This window comes from Nomascus leucogenys, chromosome 4 (genome assembly GCF_006542625.1).
Source record: "Nomascus leucogenys isolate Asia chromosome 4, Asia_NLE_v1, whole genome shotgun sequence".
NCBI classification, from domain to species: domain Eukaryota; kingdom Metazoa; phylum Chordata; class Mammalia; order Primates; family Hylobatidae; genus Nomascus; species Nomascus leucogenys.
In genome coordinates, this window is record NC_044384.1 from 79,163,654 (window position 1) to 79,185,662 (window position 22,009).

At 40.7% G+C, this 22,009-nt stretch overlaps 1 protein-coding gene across 1 annotated transcript; it reads right to left on the reverse strand.

Annotated features, from left to right (window-relative positions):
* Positions 1–6,008: 6,008 nt before the first annotated feature.
* TCN1 (transcobalamin 1) lies at positions 6,009–19,540 on the reverse strand. The gene is made up of 9 exons (XM_003275204.3): positions 19,357–19,540; positions 16,860–17,039; positions 15,536–15,676; positions 14,682–14,837; positions 12,216–12,406; positions 9,046–9,235; positions 7,831–8,014; positions 6,407–6,525; positions 6,009–6,240 (listed from the first exon to the last, which is right to left on the reverse strand). Exons 1-9 carry the CDS (start codon positions 19,433–19,435, stop codon positions 6,179–6,181), a joined length of 1,302 nt encoding a protein of 433 aa, XP_003275252.2. The 5' UTR covers positions 19,436–19,540; the 3' UTR covers positions 6,009–6,178.
* Between the last annotated feature and the right edge of the window lie 2,469 nt (positions 19,541–22,009).

A 22,009-nucleotide genomic window follows, 5' to 3' on the forward strand; every position in this document is an offset into this window, starting at 1 on the left:
ATACTTCTTTTTAAGGGAGAACTGAAAATGGTATCTTGAAATTATAAAGAAAGGAGCTTTTTTTTTTTTTTTTTTCCTGCCTGTAAAGTAGCTCATTTGAAGGGGAAATTCTCCAGTGGCACCCATCTTAGCATAAAAGTCAAAGCCCTTTTCATGACCTACAAGGCCTTAGAAGATCTGGCTCCTGGTTTCCTTTCTGACCTCAGCTCCAGGCGTTTTCCCCTTTGCTCACACTGCTCCCATCACACAGAACTTCTTGTGCCCCTTGGACATATCAGCTACCTTTGCACATGATGTCCCCTGAGCCCAGGACCCTCTTCTTTTAAATAGCCTCATGGTGGCTTCCTCACATCCTTCATGTCTCTGCTCAGAGGTAAGCTTTTAGAGACGCCTTCCCAGGCCGCCCTACATAAGATCCTATATCCTCACCTCCACTGACACCCCTCATGCCCCTCGCCTGCTATAACTCATCGCCCTCTGTCGCACTAAGTGTGTGGTTGTTTATCATTTGTTTATCTCCCTACTAGAATGTCTGCTCCACGAGGGAGGGGCTTTGTCTCTTTGGCTCACTGCTCTATCCTTAGCCCTTACAACACTACCTAGCTCACAGTAGAAATAAAATACTTTTTGAATGAGTGAATTAATGAGCAAATGTAAGACATGGGTAATAAAGCATTTTTCCCCCTTGGGAAACATGGGTGAGTTTTGTGAGATGAGAGCACAGGGTATGTATTGGGGTGTGCTGGACAACTTCTAACATGGCCCTGTGTTTTCACCTCCCAGTATTCATGTCTTGTGTAGTCCTCTTCCCTAGAGTGTGGGCTGGCCTGGGGCCACATTCTATTATAATGAACATAATGCAGCAAAGGTGATGGGACGTGGTTGCAAAAGACCGATTTCCCTCTTGCTTGCCTTCTCTCCCTTGCCCTTCTTGCTCTCATGAAGGCAGCTGCCAAGCGTGAGCTGCCTTATGGAGAAGCCCACATATGGCCCCTGAGAGTAGCCTCCAGCCAATATCCAGGGAGGAAAGAACCCTTCCCCAGTGAACTTTGAGATGAAGGCAGCCTCAGCTGACATCTTGATTGCAGCCCTGGGAGAGACCCTCCTAAGCCAGAGGACCCATGTAAACCCTCCCTGGATTCTTGACCCACAGAAACTGTGGGATAATAAATGTTGTCTTAGGCCCCTAAGTTTTAAAGTCACTTGTTATGCAGCAATATATATCCAATACATGGCATATGGTGGAAGATGAGGCTGGAAAGACAGTTGGCATCTACTTGGTGGAGAGACCTGTATGCTGTGTGAAGGAGTAGGAGGCAGAATAACGGCACTGCCTACACACTGCCAAATGCCCATGCCCTAATCCCTGGAACTTGTGAACATGTTACATGGGTTATATGGCCAGGAAGAATTAAAGATGCACATGGAATTAAGGTGGCTAATGAGCTGACTTTAAGAGAGGAAGGTTAGCTTGGATCATCTGGGTGGGCTCAACATCATCACAGAGGTCCTTGTTAGTGGCAGAGGAAGGCAATAGCGTTAGAGTCAGAAAAGCAAATGTGATGTTAGAGGCGGAAGTCAGAATGATGCAATTGCTGGCTTTGTAGGTGTACAGGGGCCATGAGCCATGCAACGTGGGCAGCCTCCAGAAGCTGGAAAAGGCAAGGAAATGGATTCTTCTTTACAAGCTCTGTTACTAGGGCAGCCCTACGGAAATAGCTGGGAAGGCTCCTTATTTTCTTAAACCGTTGCTTCCCCTTAGCCTTTTTATCTATAGGTGCCACTGCTTAAAGAGCTCCAGATTGCCCAGGATGCTGCAGGAGCTTCATGATCCCTTGCCAAATACCAGAGGAAGATAAGACCTGCATGAGACTGGTGCAAACCAGAACCGGCAACCCCTAGTTACTTTTAGATCATTAACATATCATTATAATACTAGATTCCTCTCCCTTAAAAGAAAATTGCTGCCATTTTGTGTACATGCGGGGTATGAAGAAGTATGTCTGGGGACTGCGCCTGCGTGTTTGGAACTCCACCCTCGGCCTGCTTACATACCTCCCCGCCCCATGTCTAACTCTTGAAAATTCCCCTGCTTCCCATTGCTTAAGGAGAAGGCATCTTCAGAGCAAAAGCTCCCTTTCTCCATTCCCTGGCCAGTGAATACAACCCAATTGCTTTTGTCCAATTGCATGTTCCTTCTTTGTGACCCATACAAAGTAGGGAAAGAACTTGGTTTACTGGTGCCACCTCTAGAAGGAACACAGCTCCTTCAACACCTTGATTTTAGCCCAGTGAGACTCTGACCTCCAGAACTGTGAGATGATACATTTGTCTTAAATAACAAAATTTGTGGTAATCTGTTGCAGCAACAGTAAGAATCTAATACAGGATTATGAGTACAGTATGGTGCTGACTTTGGGTTCCAGAGCCTGCTCCTGATCGTCCTGAGATGATCCACACACCCTTGGCCTGCCAGCTCTTTAACCACTCACTTCCTTGTATTATAAATTACCATTTACAACCAGGACTGCTGCAAGATTGATCATGACACAATTGTTGCAGTTAGTAAATAATTCCCAGAACAGGAACCACACAGGCCGTACATTTCTTAACAGGGATATTTTGACAGTCCTTGGTTAACTATTGACTGGGATGATGTGTTCATTTATTTCCTTGCTTCTCCTGTGCCTAATATTTTGGTATCAAAGCACCTAGACTCTCTGGACATAAGTAAGGTTTATTTGTGGTGATTATTCTTTGCTGTGGCAGCAAAAGGAAGTTCTTGTCTTCAGACTCAGTTCAGGTTCTGTAATAGTCTCAAGCTGTAGGAGCTTCTTGTAAGGCAAGTGTGGCCAATCAGGTTTCTTATTTTTATTTTTATTTTTATGTTTTTCTGAGATGGAGTCTGGCTGTGTTGCCCAGGCTGGGGTACAGTGCTGTGATCTCGGCTCACTGCAACCTCCGCCTCCCGGGTTCAAGTGATTCTCCTGCCTCAGCCTCCTGAGTAGCTGGGATTACAATTGCCTGCCACCACACGTGGCTAATTTTTGTATTTTTAGTAGCGACGGGGTTTCACCATGTTGGCCAGGCCGGTCTCAAACTCTTAACCTCAGTTGATCTGCCCGCCTTGGCCTCCCAAAGTACTGGGATTACAGGCATGAACCACCGCGCCTGTCCTCAGAACTAGGTTTCATGGGCCGATGTTAGTGGAACCCTAAGGAGTGTTATTTCATGTCTACTTCTGAGATTAAAGGCATTTATATCAGACAGCAATGTTACTACATTATACTTTTTTTTTTTTTTTTTTTTTTTTTTTTTGAGACAGAGTCTAGCTCTGTTGCCCAGGCTGGAGTGCAGTGGTGCATTCTCGGCTCACTGCAACCTCTGCCTCCCAGATTCAAGTGATTCTCCTGCCTCAGCCTCCCGAGTAGCTGGGACTACAGGCGCACGCCAACACACCTTGCTAATTTTTGCATTTTTAGTAGAGACGAGGTTTCACCATGTTGGCCAGGATTGTCTCGATCTCCTGACCTCGTGATCCACCTGCCTCAGCCTCCCAATGTGCTGGGATTACAGGCGTGAGCCACTGCGTCCAGCCTACATTATACCTTAAGACCTCTGGCTGGGAGAAACTCGGCTCTCTCTGTTAGAAATAGAGGCTAGTAGTGCTAATTGCTAGTATGCAATTCTGACATTTTGCATATTTCTCACCTGAAACCAGTATCCTTCAATTTCACATAGCTTGTATAGGCTACAAACAGATCTGAGCACTAACAGCACCAGGGATCCTGGAAGGGTAACATGCCTCCCAGCTTCTCTAACTTAGCTTTATTATTATTATTATTATTATTATTTATTTTATTTTTAATATTTGTGGGTACACAGTAGGTGTATATATTTTCTAACTTGGCTTTAAAGATGAGACACAGACCCAAGGGATAGAATCCATTTCTGTCCACTCATGAGTGTCATGTGTTACACCCAGTTAATGAAGACCAGGGCAGAGTTGAACCTGAGCATTGAGTATCAATAGCAGAAAGCAGTATGTTGGAAGAGGGTTGAATCTCTGACTGTGAAGCAGTGTCACTGGTGAAGGAGAGGAAGCTAGGATGATCATGAAGAAAACACAGGAGTAATGAGGAAGACGTTATTAAAACAATTTAACTGGCCGGGCACGGTGGCCCATGCCTGTAATCCCAGCACTTTGGGAGGCCAAGGCGGGTGGATCACCTGAGGTTAAGAGTTCAAGACCAGCCTGGCCAACATGGAGAAACCCTGTCTGTACTAAAAATACAAAATTAGCTGGGCATGGTGGTGCATGCCTGTAATCCCAGTTACTCAGGAGGCTGAGGCAGGAGAATCACTTGAACCCAGGAGGTGGAGGTTGCGGTGAGCTGAGATCACACCATTGCACTCCAGCCTGGACAACAAGAGCGGAACTCCGTCTCAAAAAAAAAAAAAAAAAAAAAAATTTAACTAATTCTACCTGAAGGCATTTTTCTTATAAAAATTACTTTACTTTAAACTTTTACTTTAAGTTCAGGTATACATATGCAGGTTTATTATGTAGATAAACCCATGACATAAGGGTTTATTTTCCAGATTATTTCATCACCCCAGCCTAGTATCCGTTAGTTATTTTTCCTGATCCTCTCCCTCCTCCCCACCCTTCACCCTCTCATAGGCCCTAGTGTGTGTTGTTCCCCTCTATGTGTCCATGTGTTCTCAACATTTAGTTCCCACTTATAAGTGAGAATGTGCAGTATTTGATTTTCTGTTCCTGTATTAGTTTGCTAAGGATAATGGCCTCTGGCTCCATCCATGTTCCTGAAAAGGATATGATCTCATTTTTTATGGCTGCATAGTATTCCATCGTGTATATGTACTGTATTTTCTTTAAAAGTCTATCATTGATGGACATTTAGGTTGATTCCATATTTTTGCTATTGTGAATAGTGCTGCAATACACATACACGTGGTTTATATTAGATTTAGATATAGAATGATTTATAGTCCTTTGGGTATATACCCAGTAATGAGATTGCTGGGTTGAATGATAGTTCTGTTTTTAGCTCTTTGAGCAGTCTCCACACTGCTTTCCCCAGTGGTTGAACTAATTTACACTCCTACCAACAGTGTATGTGTTTCTTTTTCTCCGTAACCTCGCCAGCATCTGTTATTTTCTGACTTTTTAATAGTAGCCATTGTGACTGGTGTGGCATGGTGTCTCATTGTGGTTTTTATTTGCAGGAAATTATTTTAAATGGGTTACTTTACGCTTTACATAAAGTACCTTTTGCCCTTTGGTATCTTAAGTGTCCTTCTGGTTTCTGACTGTACTGCATGTAGCCCAGGTACTCAGTATAAGTACAAACTCGTGCTGCCTTGATGTGATTCAACTTTTTTCCTTTAAGATGTGACTTCTTAGCATGACAAAAATTGATTAGAAAAATAAAAAAGGAAAAAAGTGAATTCTGTGGAAATGAACATTATAAGTGACTTTTTTGCATATGTATTTTGATGATATGAATATCGGGGTGATTTTATGGGGAAATAAAGGGAAAATAAATGTAAAAGAAGAATAAGTGGGACCCAAGGGAGACAGCTGGAGGCAGGGGATGAGATGGTTTCTCAAACTACGGGTGGACCTTTTATGTATATGCCTCACGTTTCCCCCTTTCTTCTGAGCAACATGTTTTTTTTACCCACTACCTGTATGAAATCAGTGTGACCAATGGGTTCCTCTCTTGCATCTGGGCCTTGGAGAGCTCAGTCTCTCACAGACTTTCTGCTTGATCTCATTGGTTGTTGCTGCAACATTTAGACCTAGAACCTTATCCCCATTTTACCCAGTTGCCCAATGCCACTGAGATAGTAGGAGAACCTTGAGTAGAACGCCGCTTATTAGACATGTGGTCTCATTTCTTTTCACTTCAGTTCTTTCTTAGGTGGACTTTCCTGTAATAAATTTTAAAATCCTTTCAGAATGAACTAATTAGAACATGCTCTTTTTGTATAGTTGTTAATCTTTTAACAACTTTTATTGAACGTGTAGAGAGAGAAGGGGAGGTTATGAACTCTCCTACTTGTACTGGGATAAATGAAGAAGGCATAAGGATAATCAACATGGAACTCCACTGCAAATGGATTTTATGCAGCTGAGGAAAGTTTGGGCTTATTAGTATTTGCTCCAACGAACCTCCAAGTTTTCTCCATTGTGGACAACATAACTACCAACTCCTGAAAAGGAAGAAGAAAGAGAACTGGGTCAAATGATTTGACCACTAAATCGCCAAATAATGGATGTCATCTCTACTAACCCCTTGGCCCAATCCCCACAAAGGCTCACACCCCTCTCCATTTGGGCATTTTTAGCATGGGTCTTTTTGGCATGTCTCCCCCTTACCTTGGCTCAGTGGTTTGCCTCCACTCAGAAGTTCCCAGTAGGTTCTGTCATTATTGCTGCCACATAGGCCCTGAATACAGGTGATATAGGGCCCCCATGAGCTCTCCTCCATTGTGAAACTGTGGGCGATATCCGGTAGGTTACTGGAACTTAGAATTGTCAAAGGAAACCCACAATAGGCATTTCTCAAACTTTAATGTACCTGAGAATCACTTGATGACATTATAAAAAATGCAGATTTCCTGGCCCTATCCATAGATATTTTTATTTTTAGATATGAGCTGGGGGTCAGGAATCTGCATGCTTTATAAACGTTCCAGCTGATTCGAATGCAGGCACTCCACACTCCATGCTAAATTAGAGAAATGATGCTCATGGTTTCTGCTCTCCCCACCTGCCATGGTAGACACTTTTCAAATAACAGCTTCAACCTTCCACCCCAAGATAGTGACTGCTGAAGACACTGATTCAGTAGAAGAACATGTTATCCTCATGTGCTAGAGACACCATAAGTTACTGAGTTTTCCCTTAGAAAGGAGGAACAGGAAAGGATAATTTGATATTTCATATTGTGTTTATTAAAAAGTGACAGGTCAATATCTGTTTTATATTCTGTAGCCATTTTTCTACCTCCCTTAAAGCCCTTGAGGGTAGCCTTTATAATATAATATTATTATTCTGATTTTATTTATAGCATCCCACGCTATGTTGTTTGATATGATAAATAACTATCAACTAGAGTTAAGAAGCCAAATAAGTCATACTTTTCAGAGGCAAAGCCATTATTTTAATTTTAATACTTGACCTCCTTGACCAGTTACTTTAGTTTAGGGATCTATGACTTTTCTGAAAGTGAGGGCAGGGAGAAGCTTCAGGGTATCTGTGAAACTCTCAGTTTAAATGCTAAATTTGGCAGTGGCTCATGCCTGTAATCCCAGCACTTTGGGAGGCTGAGGTAGGCAGATCTCTTGAGCCCAGGAATTCAAGACCAGCCTGGGCAACATAGTAAGATTCTGTCTGTAAAATAAATAAACAAATGCCAATTTTTGTGTGTATGTTTATTTTTTCCTGGATGAACATTCATTACATTCACTTGATTTTCAAAGGGGTCAGTGATTCAAAAAGAGTTAAGAACCACTGTTCTAGATCTCAAATGTTTGACTTTAGAAGTTACATTTATTGAAAGAATTTTACTGAAATAAGAGAGAGCCCTGAGATTCATTAATTTATTTAGCGAACATTAATTTACTACCTATTATGTGCAAGAAGATGAAATATCTCACCTCCTATTTTAAACTCCTGCTGTGAGATGTAGATGGACAGAAGCATTTTAAATATACTTTGTATTTAGGTGCAAATGCATTCTTACTGCATCTTTAGAAATGACAGCAAACATCTTAACGTTAGGTTAGGTACAGACCTACCCAAATACAGTATCATTCATTTCCTGGGCTTTCTCCATCACACTGAGGAAGACAGAAGCATTTAGCACAGTGACATTGGTGAAATATGTTTCATTGATTCTCACAGAGTAATTGACTGAGATATATGATTGTGAGTCAGGAGGTGTCACAGTTATAGGCTCATCAATGGAGATGTTGAAGGTACCTGGCAGAGACAGAAAAGCCCAGAGCAATATTCAGAAAAATAAAAATAATGTTAGAGTTTGCAGACCTACTCAACCCCTGTTCCAAGGACTCCTTGCCTTAATGCAGACATGGATTTACTATAAGGAGCAATTATCATCACTCAAGGGGCAAATTTCTCATATAACTAAAGCAGAAACTAAGACCCAAACTCACCAGCTTGTGAATGTTGGCACTTGGCTCAACTCCCAGCTGTTTAAGCAATTCAGTTGCTCTAACTTCTGTTTCTCACAGAGGATCCTGATTTTTTTCTTTTTTGGCCTTGGTACAGCATACGATAATGCTTGTCTCTTCTCCTTTTTATTGCTTAACATTTATTGAAAACATCTGAAGTGCCAGGCACTATACTAATCATTTTACATGGATTGTCTCATTCAATCTTTACAAAAACCTTTGTTAGATACTGTCCTTGTTCCCAACTTTTACATTAGAAAACTGAAGCTTAGAGGTTAAACATTTTGTCCAAGTTTCCTAAACCTGTGAGTGGCTGAACCAGGAATGGACAGAGATGTAAGACAATGTCTCCTCTCCTTCTACCTGGTTGCAAAGTCATTTGTTTGAATAAGTAACGTATGCTACAGTTTTCGAATACTGGCATATCCTTTCCACACAGATGTCTCATTTCCCTGAGGGATCACTCACTGTGCAAAGTCAGAGTCATGGTACCAATCCTCTATACTTTATTTAGGATGAGAATGATGCTCAGATCCTTCTATATCCAACAGTCAGAAAATTCGCCTTTGGAGATAGACATGATTTAATCAGGTCTGCCTTGTTAATGTTTGAACTAAGAAGGACATCTAGCACTCAGTTAAGAACAAATCCTCAGGTGACTGTAATCCCTGATAACATGATGAAAACTGAATTCTCTCTGGCAACTGTTATGTTTTGCAGGTTTATCTGGTCACTTTTGGTTTCAAAGGACACCTGAATCTCACATGCTTTGGGTGCTATGGTGAAAAGCAAAAACAGTGTGCTCCTTAATGCTTATACCTGCAGCAGAGACGCAGGAAGAGTTTTTGTTAATATCCAGGAGGGTCTTTCCCATCAGGGCAGGTAAGACCTGGGCTGCAGCATTTGGATTACTGAATGCTCCTTGAGAAATTTCCGTGAGCACTGTATTCAGAGTTTGTTGGCAATTCCAGTCATTTTCATTATAATAGTCTGATGATACAAAGAGGGCCTAATGAGGCAGGGCAGGGGTGGGGGGTGATGAGAGATAAAGAGAGACAGAGAGAGAATATGAGATACTTCAAATAAGGGGGAAGCCTATATATAACTAATTCAGTATTAATTGAACATCGACTACCTAGGAAGCACCTCAGATAACTCAGTTATCTTTCTTGTTACCCAGAAGCTTATAAACTAGTTTGGGCAGGGAGGTTGGAACTGCTTAATAACACAAGCTATAATAGTTCCAATGAAGGCAGACTTTCCCACATTCATTTCTATATCCCAATGCTGGGAAATACCTGTCATATAGAAGACACTCAATAAATATTAACAAACTACTGTAAAAGGAGATCAGAGGAATGCCCTAAGGGATGCATCTAGTGGGATGCCTCTTTCAAAAGAGGAGAGGAGCTCACAAACATTTAATGAAGCCAAAAAAAAAAAAAAAAAAAAGCTTCCTGGAGAAGGTGGTATTTGAGTTAGGCCTTGGAGAGTAGGATAGAGCACTCAAGAGGAACAACATGAACAAAGGTGTTAGGTAGGAATGGCCAGGACATGACCTGGCAGTGATGAGAGTATCTGCATTTTAGCAAAGTTCCTCAGGGGGTTCCTCCTGGTTTAGGAGAACTGTGTATGGGGAACATTGGAGGCAACTGTGGAAGAACAGGCTGGAGAAGGAAGTTGGGCTAGACTAGTAGATGCTTGAATTTTACGGTGAGATGTCTGACTACATTTGATTGACAATGATGAGGAGGTGTCTGACATTATTTGATTGACAATGGGGAGACTAATAGTTCATTAAACAGAAACTCTCCTGGCAGCAGAATGTAAGCTCGATTGAAGGGGCAGAATTGTGAGGTAGTAAAAGTTAGGAGGGCATTGGGGTAAGCAAGACAGGAACTAAAGTGGGTTGGATTTGAACATGCTGCTCTGTAGTTTCCCAGGGATGGACATTTCCTGTTTTCATCTTTTCTTGGAGGTTCTTAAGCTAACCAAGTGGTCCACAAGCATTTGTGGGATATTAAGAAAAAAGAAAACTGGCCATAGTACATTTCCGCTTAAGACACGTCAATAAATGTTATTCACATACATAACAATAAATTAAATGTTATTAATATTTAAAAATACCCAGTAGTGTCTTGTAGGCAATTAGCTCTTGATCCTACTGTGAATTTGTATCACCTGTAGGGCTTTTAAAACAGAGCAAGGCCCAGGCTCCACCTCTAAATTTCTGTACTACCTGGCTGGTGTGGGCCTGGGTATTAGTGTTTTCTAAGAGTTCCTTCAGGTGATTCAAATATGCAACGAAAATGGGAAAGCAGTTTATATTCAGTTCAAACTTAGTAAGGCAATCAACAACATAAATAGTAACAACAACAATACAGATAACCTTATGATTGGACCTGTGCTTACACCTCCAGCCTCCTGTTATGTTTCCCAAGGACTCTGTGCTGGTCATGCCGAACACCTTGACCTTAAAATGCCTAACATTCTTTTGTGCTTTTGGGTCTTTGTCCTCACTGTCATCTCTCCCTTGAAAGTCCTCTAGCCCTGAGTCAGCCTGAAAAATATCTGTTCATACTGATGATGCAGTAAAGGTTTTTTTTTTTTTTTCTGTAAACCTTCCTTGATCGCTTCTTATGTCTTCCCCTTAGAGTTTGTAAATCAATGGCTGAATGAATGCAGGAATAAAGTCTCAGACTTCAAAGAGCGTATGCATGACAGTGTAGGTGCTGAATGTGAGTTTTGAGAACAGCCCAGGTCCCATCCCAATCTACACCACTTTCTGGTTTTGTGAGATTAGTTAGATTATTGACACAGTTACTGTGACTCATGCTCCTAGTTTAGGAAACGGTGGTAATGGGGTAGTTCGCTCTTATCAGCGGTGGATACATTCCAAGACCTACAGTGGATGCCTGAAACCATGGATAGTACTGAGCCTTAAATATACTATGTTTTTCCCTATACATCCACACCTATAATAAAGTTCAGTTTATAAATTAGGCACGGTAAGAGATTAACAACAACAATAATCAAATAGCACAATTATAATAATATACGACAGCACCATTGCTCTTGTGCTTTGGGGCCATTATTAAATAAGTAAGTGTTACTTGAACATACGCACTTCAATGTTGGGACAGTTGATCTGATAACCGGCTACTAAGTGATTAACAAGCATAGACAAAGGGATGAGTCACTTCCTGGGTGGAACAGAGCGGGAAGGTGCAAGATTTTATCACACTACTCAGAATTATGCACAATTTAAAACTTATGCATTGTTTGTTTCTGAAATTTGTCACTTAATATTTTCAAGCCTCAGTTGACCTTGGGTGACTGAAACTGTGGAAAGTGAAACTGTGGATAAGGGGGGGACTACTGTGTGTGTGAAAGTGTAAAACTACGTGTGATAGAACAACAAGGTAGATTGTAGTAGACTCTAGAGTTTCTTAGAGAAATCGTAGTTAGGAAAAGCTTCCTAGAAGCATTGGCTATGGGGAAGTAAAGCTGAAGATGAGAAGAGTACATGTCAGGCAGGGGAAGGGAATCGTATGAGCAAAATCAAAGTTAGTATAGGAACCGCAGAATGGATAATAAGGTCTTAGGAGGCCAATAAGAAAGGAAAAAGATACTGGCTGGGCACAGTGGCCCACGCCTGTAATCCCAGCACTTTGGGAGGCCAAGATGAGTGGATCACCTGAGGTCAGGAGTTCGAGACTGGCCTGGCCAACATGGTGAAACTCTGTCTCTACTAAAAATAGAAAAATTAGCCCGGCGTGGTGGTGGGTGCCTGTAATCCCAGCTACTCAGGAGGCTGAGGCAGGAAAATCGCTTGAACTCGGGAGGCGGAGGTTGCAGTGAGCTGAGCTCGCACCGTTGCAACTCCAGCCTGGGCAACAAGAGCGAAGCTCCATCTAAAAAAAAAAAAGGTGCTGCTTTCTTCCAGAGAAGACTCCTTTCTCTGCCTCCTGTTTCACCCTCTGACTTACCTGCATGGCTTCTCCTGTGCTAAATGTGTTTCCAATGAGACCATTTTCTTTTTTCTCAGACAGAATCTTTTCTACCAGTGACTTTGTATAAATACTGATGTTCTTTAAACTGCCTTCATCTGCTTTGACCTGCCCATTTATTAGACTCCTCTTCACACAGGTCAGAGCCAGGACAGCCATTGCACCAGTATCTGTCAGGAAACAAAACATTGTTTATAGGCGACCAAGCATCTCAGTTTGTCCTGGGCTGAGAGGTTTCCTGGGATGTAAGACTTTCAGTGCTAAAAGAAAAACAGATCTAGAAAAACTGGGATGGTTGGTCATGCTAATTGGTGAAGAAAGATTTCGAGATACAGCAGTCATCTCTCCAGCACTAACCACTCAAATATTTAAAGATTTCTTCCCAATGTTCAGTTGCCATGTACTCCATGTTCATACCTCATACTGTAGTGTGATGGGCCTCCCACTTAAGGTTACTTAAGGGAGATTCACCTCACTAGTGGCCACCATGGCCAGTTTATTTTTCCCAGTGATAATGTACTCTGGCCACCTTTAGCTCATATACTAGCATTGTATATTTTGGTACTTATGACACTGTGTCCTGTGTTGTTCAGCTATTTCTGGTGTAGTTCATCATTTGACTTAAAACCAAGCTCCCAGAGGATTAGAGAGTGGTGTCTTGTATGTGTGTGTGTGTGTGTGTGTCTGCCATCATATGTAAAGAAGTACTTGACATAGGGTCAATGCTGAGCTGAACATATTTAAAAAGAAAATTCAAGATGCATACTGAAAGGGGAAAAGGGAAGTGCTCTGCAAAGATATGTCTGCTGCCTGAACTCTGGGGCCCAGGCCATGGAGCCCAGCTGAGGAACAGGTGTCTCTGAGAATCCAAACATCCTGGAAAGTATCTAAGAACTTGCCAAGGAAAAGAGACCCATCACACACACATAGTAGGTAAAGAGCCAGGAAATTCGCTTAAAAGTAGTTGAGGGTGGGATGTAGCACAAATCTCTAAAGCTCTCTTGCTGCTGTCCGGAGTGTTTGTTGTTGTTGTTGTTGTTGTTGTTGTTTTTGTTTTTGTTTTTTTTGAGATGGAGTCTCGCTCTTGCTGCCCAGGCTGGAGTGCTGTGGTCCGATATGACTGCTAACTCTGCCTCCTGGGTTCCAGCGATTCTCCTGCCTCAGCCTCCTGAGTAGCTGGGATTACAGGAGTGAGCTACCATGCCCAGCTAATTTTGTATTTTTAGTAGAGACGGGGTTTCACCATGTTGGCGAGGATGGTCTTGAACTCCTGACCTCAGGTGATCCACCCGCCTCGGCCTCCCAAAGTGCTGGGATGACAGGTGTGAGCCACCGCGCCCTGCCTTTATTTTTTTTTTAAAATACAATTCTGGGTTTCTTTTTTTACACATACTTTGGTCACAAAACACCTATGGATTTGTAGGTGCATATACATGGACAGTATTTCACTTTTACATCTTGGTTGCTGTCATCTTTTCTATCTTTCTCTAATCTTTTAGCCATGTTGGCTGAGGGACTGAGAAAACCTAGGACGATGCATCAATTAAACTATGTCTTTGTAAGGCTCTCAAGGGTTTCATTAGAGTGATTAGAAAATAGTACTTTACAGAGTTGTTGCCCAGTAAACCTCTTTACAAAAGAGGATGAGGCAAGAGACTGGAAGAAGGAAAGATAAGGACTCGTTTTCTGGCTTGATACTTGGTGTCTCCTGTGTTCTTTAGCATGGGACCTTTCCTCTCTGATGGGAGAAGAAGTCTGAGAAATCTCACATTCTCCTTACTATCCAGAAATACTAAATGGTGATTTGCTTTGAACTTCAATTTGAACTTTGAATTTGGAGAAAGATGAACTTGTATATCTGGATCCATAGAGACTAAGCACCTGTACTAACTGTCTAAAGACTTCTTTATGGATATTAAGGCTGACACAGTGGGAAATTTCTGGTTCATTTCCCAAGGTGAATATATAATCTATTGATTGTAATATTGGACTTTGTCACTGGAGAGGTGGTATTGTTCAAGACTATCAAGGTATCCAAATTGTCCCAATAAACTAGAGAAAGAGGCAGTGTTAAGATAAACAAATGCCATTGCATTTCCCTTTTCTAAAACTTACCCTTTCTAAAATATTTCATGTGGATATTCTCATGCTTTATCCTCATTTTACAGATGGAAAAATTAAGATCAAAGTTAACATTCATTGTTTATATAACCCAAAGAAGAGCTGGAGCAGAAACCGGGTGTTTCTACCATACCACACATCTAGAAAGAAGCTTAAATGTTGTCCATCATTCCTTCTTCTCAAAAAGAAAATTCCCTTTTGAGGAGACTAGAGCAAAGAAGGTAGAAAATAAAGTCCAGGTACTTACTGGTAGAAAAACTCAAAGAGCAAGACCTACTGGTGACCATGTCCTCTGTACCAAGGGAATTGGCCTTAGTAACTCACCTACTGAGAACTGGCTACCAAAATAATAGTTTTTATTTTCAGGAGTGAAGTAGTTGACAACTTCGGCGGTTGAGTAGCTCCCATTGAACAGACACAAGGCCAGAACATCCAGGCTGAGCTGGTAGTAGTTAGTCAGGGGAGTGCCATTGTGTGTTTCTAGAAAAGAGAAGAAATACCTCCCTTGATCATGGAAGTGGTAATGGAGTATGCATTTTCCATCTATTCCTATTTATTCTATTTCAATTTCTTTACATTTAAGGAAAGGTGGGTAATAGAAGGGGAGGTCACCCATAGAATCAGAAAACCTGAGAAATGTGAAGGCTTTTAAGGGCCACTAAATTCCACTCAATTTCTTTCATTTTATAACTGAGGGGACACAGCCTTAAAGAGATTAAGATGGCAGGGCACGGTGGCTCACGCCTGTAATCCCAGCACTTTGGGAGGCCGAGACGGGTGGATCACGAGGTCAGGAGATCCAGACCATCCTGGCTAACACGGTGAAACCCCGTCTCTACTAAAAAATACAAAAAATTAGCCAGGCCTGGTGGTGGGCGCCTATGGTCCCAGCTGCTTGGGAGGCTGAGGCAGGAGAATGGCGTGAACCTGGGAGGCGGAGCTTGCAGTGAGCCAAGATCGCGCCACTGCACTCCAGCCTGGGCGACAGAGCGAGACTCCATCTCAAAAAAAAAAAAAAAAAAAAAAAAGAGATTAAGATACTATCTAGATATTCAGATGGTTAGTGAGATGAATGGGATGAAGAGGAGAAGGAAAGAGCGGAGGGAAACTTCGTATAGTTCTGAATCAGCGGAGGAGAAGACAAGGTCGTCTAGGGTCTCTAAATATTTGATTCTTACCCATATTTTCAATTTCTGCTTGGAATTTATTTTCTAGCTTGTCAATCAGGTGGTAATCACATATTAAGTTTTCCTCAGTGTTACAACATACTCCCAAAGCCAGTATAATCAAGGCAAGCTCTCCCGAGCTTACATCTGACACTGAAAAGAAAAGTATTCAAGCTTAACAAGGTACATGCTTTATGATTTTTTGGGCCTCCTGATTTCCTTGAGACTTATATTGCCTATCACTTTTTTCTTCTGTTGCGCTCTATACAGTCTTGTGTCGCTTAATGATAGGGATAAATTCTGAGAAATGGTTATTAAGCGATTTTGTCATTGTGCAAACAACATAGAGTGTACTTACACAACCTAGATGGTATAGTTGACTACACACCTAGGTTATAGAGTACAGCTTGTTGCTCTCAGGCTAAAAACCAGTATAGCATGTTACTGTCCTGAATACTATAGGCAATTGTAGCCCAATGGTATTTGTGTATCTAAACATATCTAAGCACAGAAAAGGTACAATAAAAACACACTATTAAAATCTTGTGGGACCACTGTCATATATATTCATCATTATGTGATACATTCCTGTACGAATATTTGATTCCTCTCTTCTTTATCCTCAAAGCAGAGCCTTTTAGAGCAGTACTGTATAAATGCAAACTAAATCTTAGTCTTTTCCATAAAAATCACAGAATCGTTTTGGAATCATAGAATCCTTATGAAAGTGAAAAAAGAGGAAAAATACATAACAAGATCTTGGGTTTTTCTTCTCTTTGTGGTACCAGCTTGCTAGGATAGTAATACTTGATTTTTTATGTTCTGCCTTATAGAGTATCAAAACTCTCAGGATTCTCATAATTCTTGTAATAATATTATGAGGTAGGTAAGAGTGGCTTCATTTCCCCTGATACTAATTAGAAAACTGAGGCTCAGTATTAACATGATTGGTTCAAGGCCAACCCACACCTAGTCCAAATCTGGATTGTTCCATGGTTGCCTCTCCATCACCAGCTTTCTTAGTTATGATCTGTATTCCCATATGGTTGTGACCTAAGCTAGCTTATATAACAGCATTAATGGATAAGAATCCATAGCTTTTGTTTGTGGCTTCTTGAACAAAAGTGGCTTTTAAGACCAAAAGAAGCAAGACGTAGCTCTAGGGTGAGTGGCGTGGGATTGTGTTTTGGGCATGTTTCTGTTACCTCAGGTTTGGTACCATTAGAGGGGATGTAGCAGGGATACTTTGGATGCATAATTTTTAGGATTAGTTGCAGATAATCTTTAAATAGGTAGATTTTTTTTCCTAAATCTTCCAGAGAACACAGAAACTTACGTCTCCTTTTCACACTGTATTTGATTCGTTGGATCAGCTTTTGCTTCAGGGTTTGGGCCTGGATTCCAACAAGTTTGAGGGACAACACGACATTGACATCGCTGGTTCCCCTGGTATAGCTTGACTGGATCATTGTATTCAACAGAGGTTTTAGGCGGATGTAGTTTTTTTCACTTACCTCTGTGGCAGAGAAGGAAGGAAATAAGAAACACATACACAGAAAATAGTAAGACTTGGAGCAGGGGTTATATAGAAATATTTGGTAACAGATATGGCACAGACCCAGACCAATCCAGTGGCTGCTGACTGTGTTGGTGGAATAATACAAAGGTGGGTCTTGAACCCACCCCCATGCCAGACATTACTCCTTTAACAACCAACATGAAAATGTTTTCATATTTTAACAACTGGTGCAGACTTATCATTGTGTACTGGCAGACTCCTGCCTGGGAAATCTAGCATCATTCCCTAATTTTGCATACGAAGCTTAGAGAGAGTGTCCTTAAAGAAACTTCCATAATTGGAGGCTGAGCTGAAACTAGACTACATGTCTTCTGACTCTCAGTAAGCAGGACTTTCTACTTCCTGGATTCAGTTCTTTCCTTCTCCATCTTCTAAATCAATTGGGTTAATGTTGAGAAAATGCAGGTAAAAATCTATGTTATACTGGTGATTGACCCCAAAACTTCATTGTCTGATTGCCCAGCTTGCTGGGCATCGAGATCATTATTTAGCATTATGCAGCCTGTGAAAAACTCTCCAGTTTTAGCCTACAGTATGCCCCAATTCCAGAGATGCAGGGAAGTCACATTATACTGTGGAAGTAGGAGAATCCATAGCTCCTAAGGAAATAGAGGAGAATAAAAAGATTTACTATTTAAAACACAGGACACTTTCTCAATATATTTTTCCATAATCTTGAGGAGTAGCCCCAAATCCTACAGTCTCCAGATTATCGAGTGGATTAGTGGGAGAGTGAGAAGAACTTGAGCTTTGGATTCAGATTTTGGCCACATTCTGTGCTCCTTAACTTATGACTGTGGATAATAAGTTATGTAACTCGTTTTACCCTTAGTTTTCTCATTTAAAAATTGTGGCTATTAACACTTACCTTACAGATATTGGACAAGAAACCACTGAATAAACTGTAAAATGCTGCACATACTATTATTTCCACCTCAACTGGAGTTTTTTATCACTATACTTGAGAATCAAGGAAATATAATTTCCCTTGCCCAGGTTTCTTTACTTTAAAAGAAAGAGTCAAGAAGATCTGAATAGAGCGATTGCAGAAAGGTCATGGTTTGTTGCAGACACAATGGAACAACTGTGAGTCAGTTCTCTGAGATTTTGTGGAAGCATCTAGCTCAGCAGATTTTCTGACCCTGAAACAGACTTTTTAGTTCCTGGTCGACAACCGAAATCAGCTTCCTTGACTCTCAAAGATAAATTTAATTATTATTATTATTATTATTATTATTATTATTTAAAATGAATTGAATGCCAAAACCTACATAGCCATCCCCTATTCTTAGGGTCCAACAGGGGAAATGTCAGACCAAGAAGAAAAATTAGAGTCAGAAGAGTCTAGGCTTTAGCCTGTATGTATACAAGCCTGTCTTCTGTGGTTTCTCTTCTTACTGGTTAGAGAGCACAGATAGTACCACTTAGTAATCTTTGGACTGGTTTGAAGCTCAATTTCAGAGTAAAGTCTCACAAAAGAGAAGTCATGCACTTGAGAACCGCACCAGACTTCAGGAGATAATTTGCTTCAATAGTCTCCCCTCATTATCCTTTATTTATGAATGAAGCTAAAGAAATTCAGAAACGTTGGGTCATTCAGTAACTAAGGGATCAAACTAAATCTGAATTTAGTTTTCCTTTCTCTTACTTTAATGTTCTTTTACAGAACCACACAATCTCTGGGGTCAACATCCACGCAAGAGATGATGGAACTTTATCCCATGTGTCCTGGGAAAGAGTTGAAGGGAGGTGGACATGTAACTTGGAACATCTAAACTCACTCGTGACAAGACAGCAGTCATCACTATTTGAACGAGTTTTTTTTTTTTTTTTTCTATGTAGTTACAAGGGGTTAACCCAAAAATCATGCGTTGAATTTCAGGAAAAAAAGATTGCATATGAAAACCAAAAGATAACTTTCCATGATCTAGAAAATTTCTGGGAGCATAAATTTTCTGTCATTGGAAATTCACATGAATAGAGACTTACTTGGTAGGGATGCTGTGCTAGAGAGGATCTGAGCATAGAAAGAGCAGTTAGGCAAGTGAGCACACAATCTATAATTCCTCTTACAACAACATGCATTGTGAGACTTTCCTCACCATCTCCTGCCACCCTTTTCATCATTCATGGAGTCCAACCACATATGAAACTGGAATGGGATCTTTTCTCAGGTAACTCTACATAGAGTCTCTTGTCAACAGTATTCAGTAGACTATCACTCTAGAGTAATTTTAGCTCAAAGTTTACTCACCACAGATCTCGCATAGTTGGCTTGGAATAAGAGAAAACAGTAAGAGCCCCACTAGGGGCAGCTGGTGTGACTGTCTCATCTTTCCAACAGTGTACCAGAATGTTGAGGAATTGGCCGGCTATTTATTAAGTGATGGGCAGAAGGTAATGAGAGCTCCTCCTTCAGGTTGCCTCAGCCTCTTTTCACTCAAGCAAATATTGAGCAATGTCAGGAGGTGTGGTCAAGTGTATTTGTCCATGCAATGTAATAAATAAGGGAGAAGACTTGAAGGATGTGGTTAGGGAGAATGAGGAAATAACTTTCCTTTGTCTCCTTTCCTAAACCTTCGGGGTTCACATCTGTTATTTGCCTTCCGCCCAGTGAACATATATTAGGCAAATGACTGTTTCCTGTAATCTTTCCTTTTTTTTCCATTTCACTTTATGTTTTATGTTTCCTGATAAAGTAGATTTGATCATGCAAACACATACAACATATAAAAATGGAAGTAAAAGAAGACATCCAAATGGGAAGCAGGCATATGAAAAGGTACTTGAAAAGGTGATTAACATCATTGATCATCAGATAAATGGAAATCAAAGCTACGAGATATCCTCTAATCTCAGTTAAAAATGGCTTTATTCAAAACACAGGCAATAACAAATGCTGGCAAGGATGTAGAGAAAAGGGAAGCCTCCTACACTGTTGGTGGGAATGTAAATTAGTACAATCACTATGGAGAACAGTTTGGAGGTTCCTCAAAAAACTAAACATAGAGCTACCATATGATCCAGCAATCCCACCGCTGGCTATATACCCAAAAGAAAGAAGACCAGTATATTAAGAGGTATCTGCACTCCCATGTTTGTTGCAACACTGTTCACAATAACCAAGATTTGGAAGCAAGCTAAGTGTCTATCAACAGATAAATGAACACAGAAAATGTCATACATATACACAATGGAGTACTATTCAGCTGTATAAAAGAATGAGATCCTGTCATTTGTGACAAAATGGATGGAACTGGAGATAATTATGTTAAGTGAAATAAGCCAGGCACAGAGAGACATACATTGTATGTTCTCACTTATTTGTGGGATCTAAAAATCAAAACAATTGAATTCGTAGAGATAGAGAATGAAAAGATGGTTACTGCGGGCTGGGAAGGGTAGTGGTGGGAAGGAGGTGGGGAGGGTTAATGGGTACCAAATATTAGAAAGAATGAATAAGACCTACTATTGGTAGCATAACAGGGTGACTATAGTCAATAATAATGTAATTGTACGTTTTAAATAACCAATAGTATAACTGGATTGTTTGTAACATAAAGGATAAATGCTTGACAGGATGGATACCCCCTTCTCTATAATGTGATTATTACGCATTGCATGCCTGTATCAAGACATTTCATGTGCCCCATAAATATATACACCTACTATGTACCCACAAAAATTGAAATAAAAAATTTTAAAAATGGAAGTAAAAGTTGCAAGTCTGAAATTGAAGCAGGCAGTATTGGAGAACCCAGCACATGACGGGATCTTTGGCATAGTGGTTTCCAAACTATGATTTTTCTCCTAAGATAGATTTCCTGAGAGTTTCCTAACCAAGGGGGAAAACCCGAGAGCTATACATCAAATGTGAATTTCTGCCCTGCCAGGACAGTTGCTACATGTGAGAAGTGTTGCCTATCACAGTTCTTCTGAGAACTATTAGAGAATACTGTCAGCCTAGCTAAGGACGTCATGACTTAGTGAGCCACTATTTGCATTGTACCACTGTGATGGTTAATTTTCTGTGTTAACTTGACTGGCACCTGAGTGCCCAGATTAAACACTATTTATGGATGTATCTGTGAGGGTGTTTCCAGATGGGATAAGCATTTTAATTGGTGGACTCTGGAAAGTAGAATGCCATCTCCAATGTAGGTGGGCATCAATCAATCTATTGAGACCCTGAATAGAATAAAATGGTGAGGGAAGGGAGAATTCACCCTTTTTTTGCCTCCTGCCAGCCTGGTTGAGCTAGGACATCTTATCTTCTCCAGCCCTCAAACAGTTCTTGGGCTTTCAATTTGGCCTGAATCACTCCACTGACTTTTCTGGGTCTCTAGCATGCAGACAGTAGACTGTGGGACTTCTTAGCCTCCATAAAGGCATGAATCAACTCCTTGTAATACATCTTTTTCTCTCTCTCGTATATTTATATTTTACATATGTGGAAACCACATTCTACTCTCTGTTTCCATGTATTTGATAATTTTTAGAACCTACATATAAATGACATGATAGTATTTGTCTGTGACTTATTTCATTTAGCATGATATTCTTCAGGTTCATCCATGCTGTCTCAGAGGGAACTATTTCCTTATTTTTATGGCTGAATACTATTCTATTATATAAATATATATATACACACACATATATGTATGTGTGTGTGTATAAATCACAATTTTTATCCCTTCATCCATCAGCAGATATGTAGGTTGTTTCTATGTCTTTGATATTGTGAATAATGCTGCAATGAACATGGGAGTACATATTTTATATATATATATTTTATTTATTTATTTATTTTTGAGACGGAGTTTCTCTCTTGTCACCCAGGCTGGAGTGCAATGGCGCAATCTCGGCTCACTGGAAACTCCACCTCCCGGGTCCAAGCGATTCTCCTG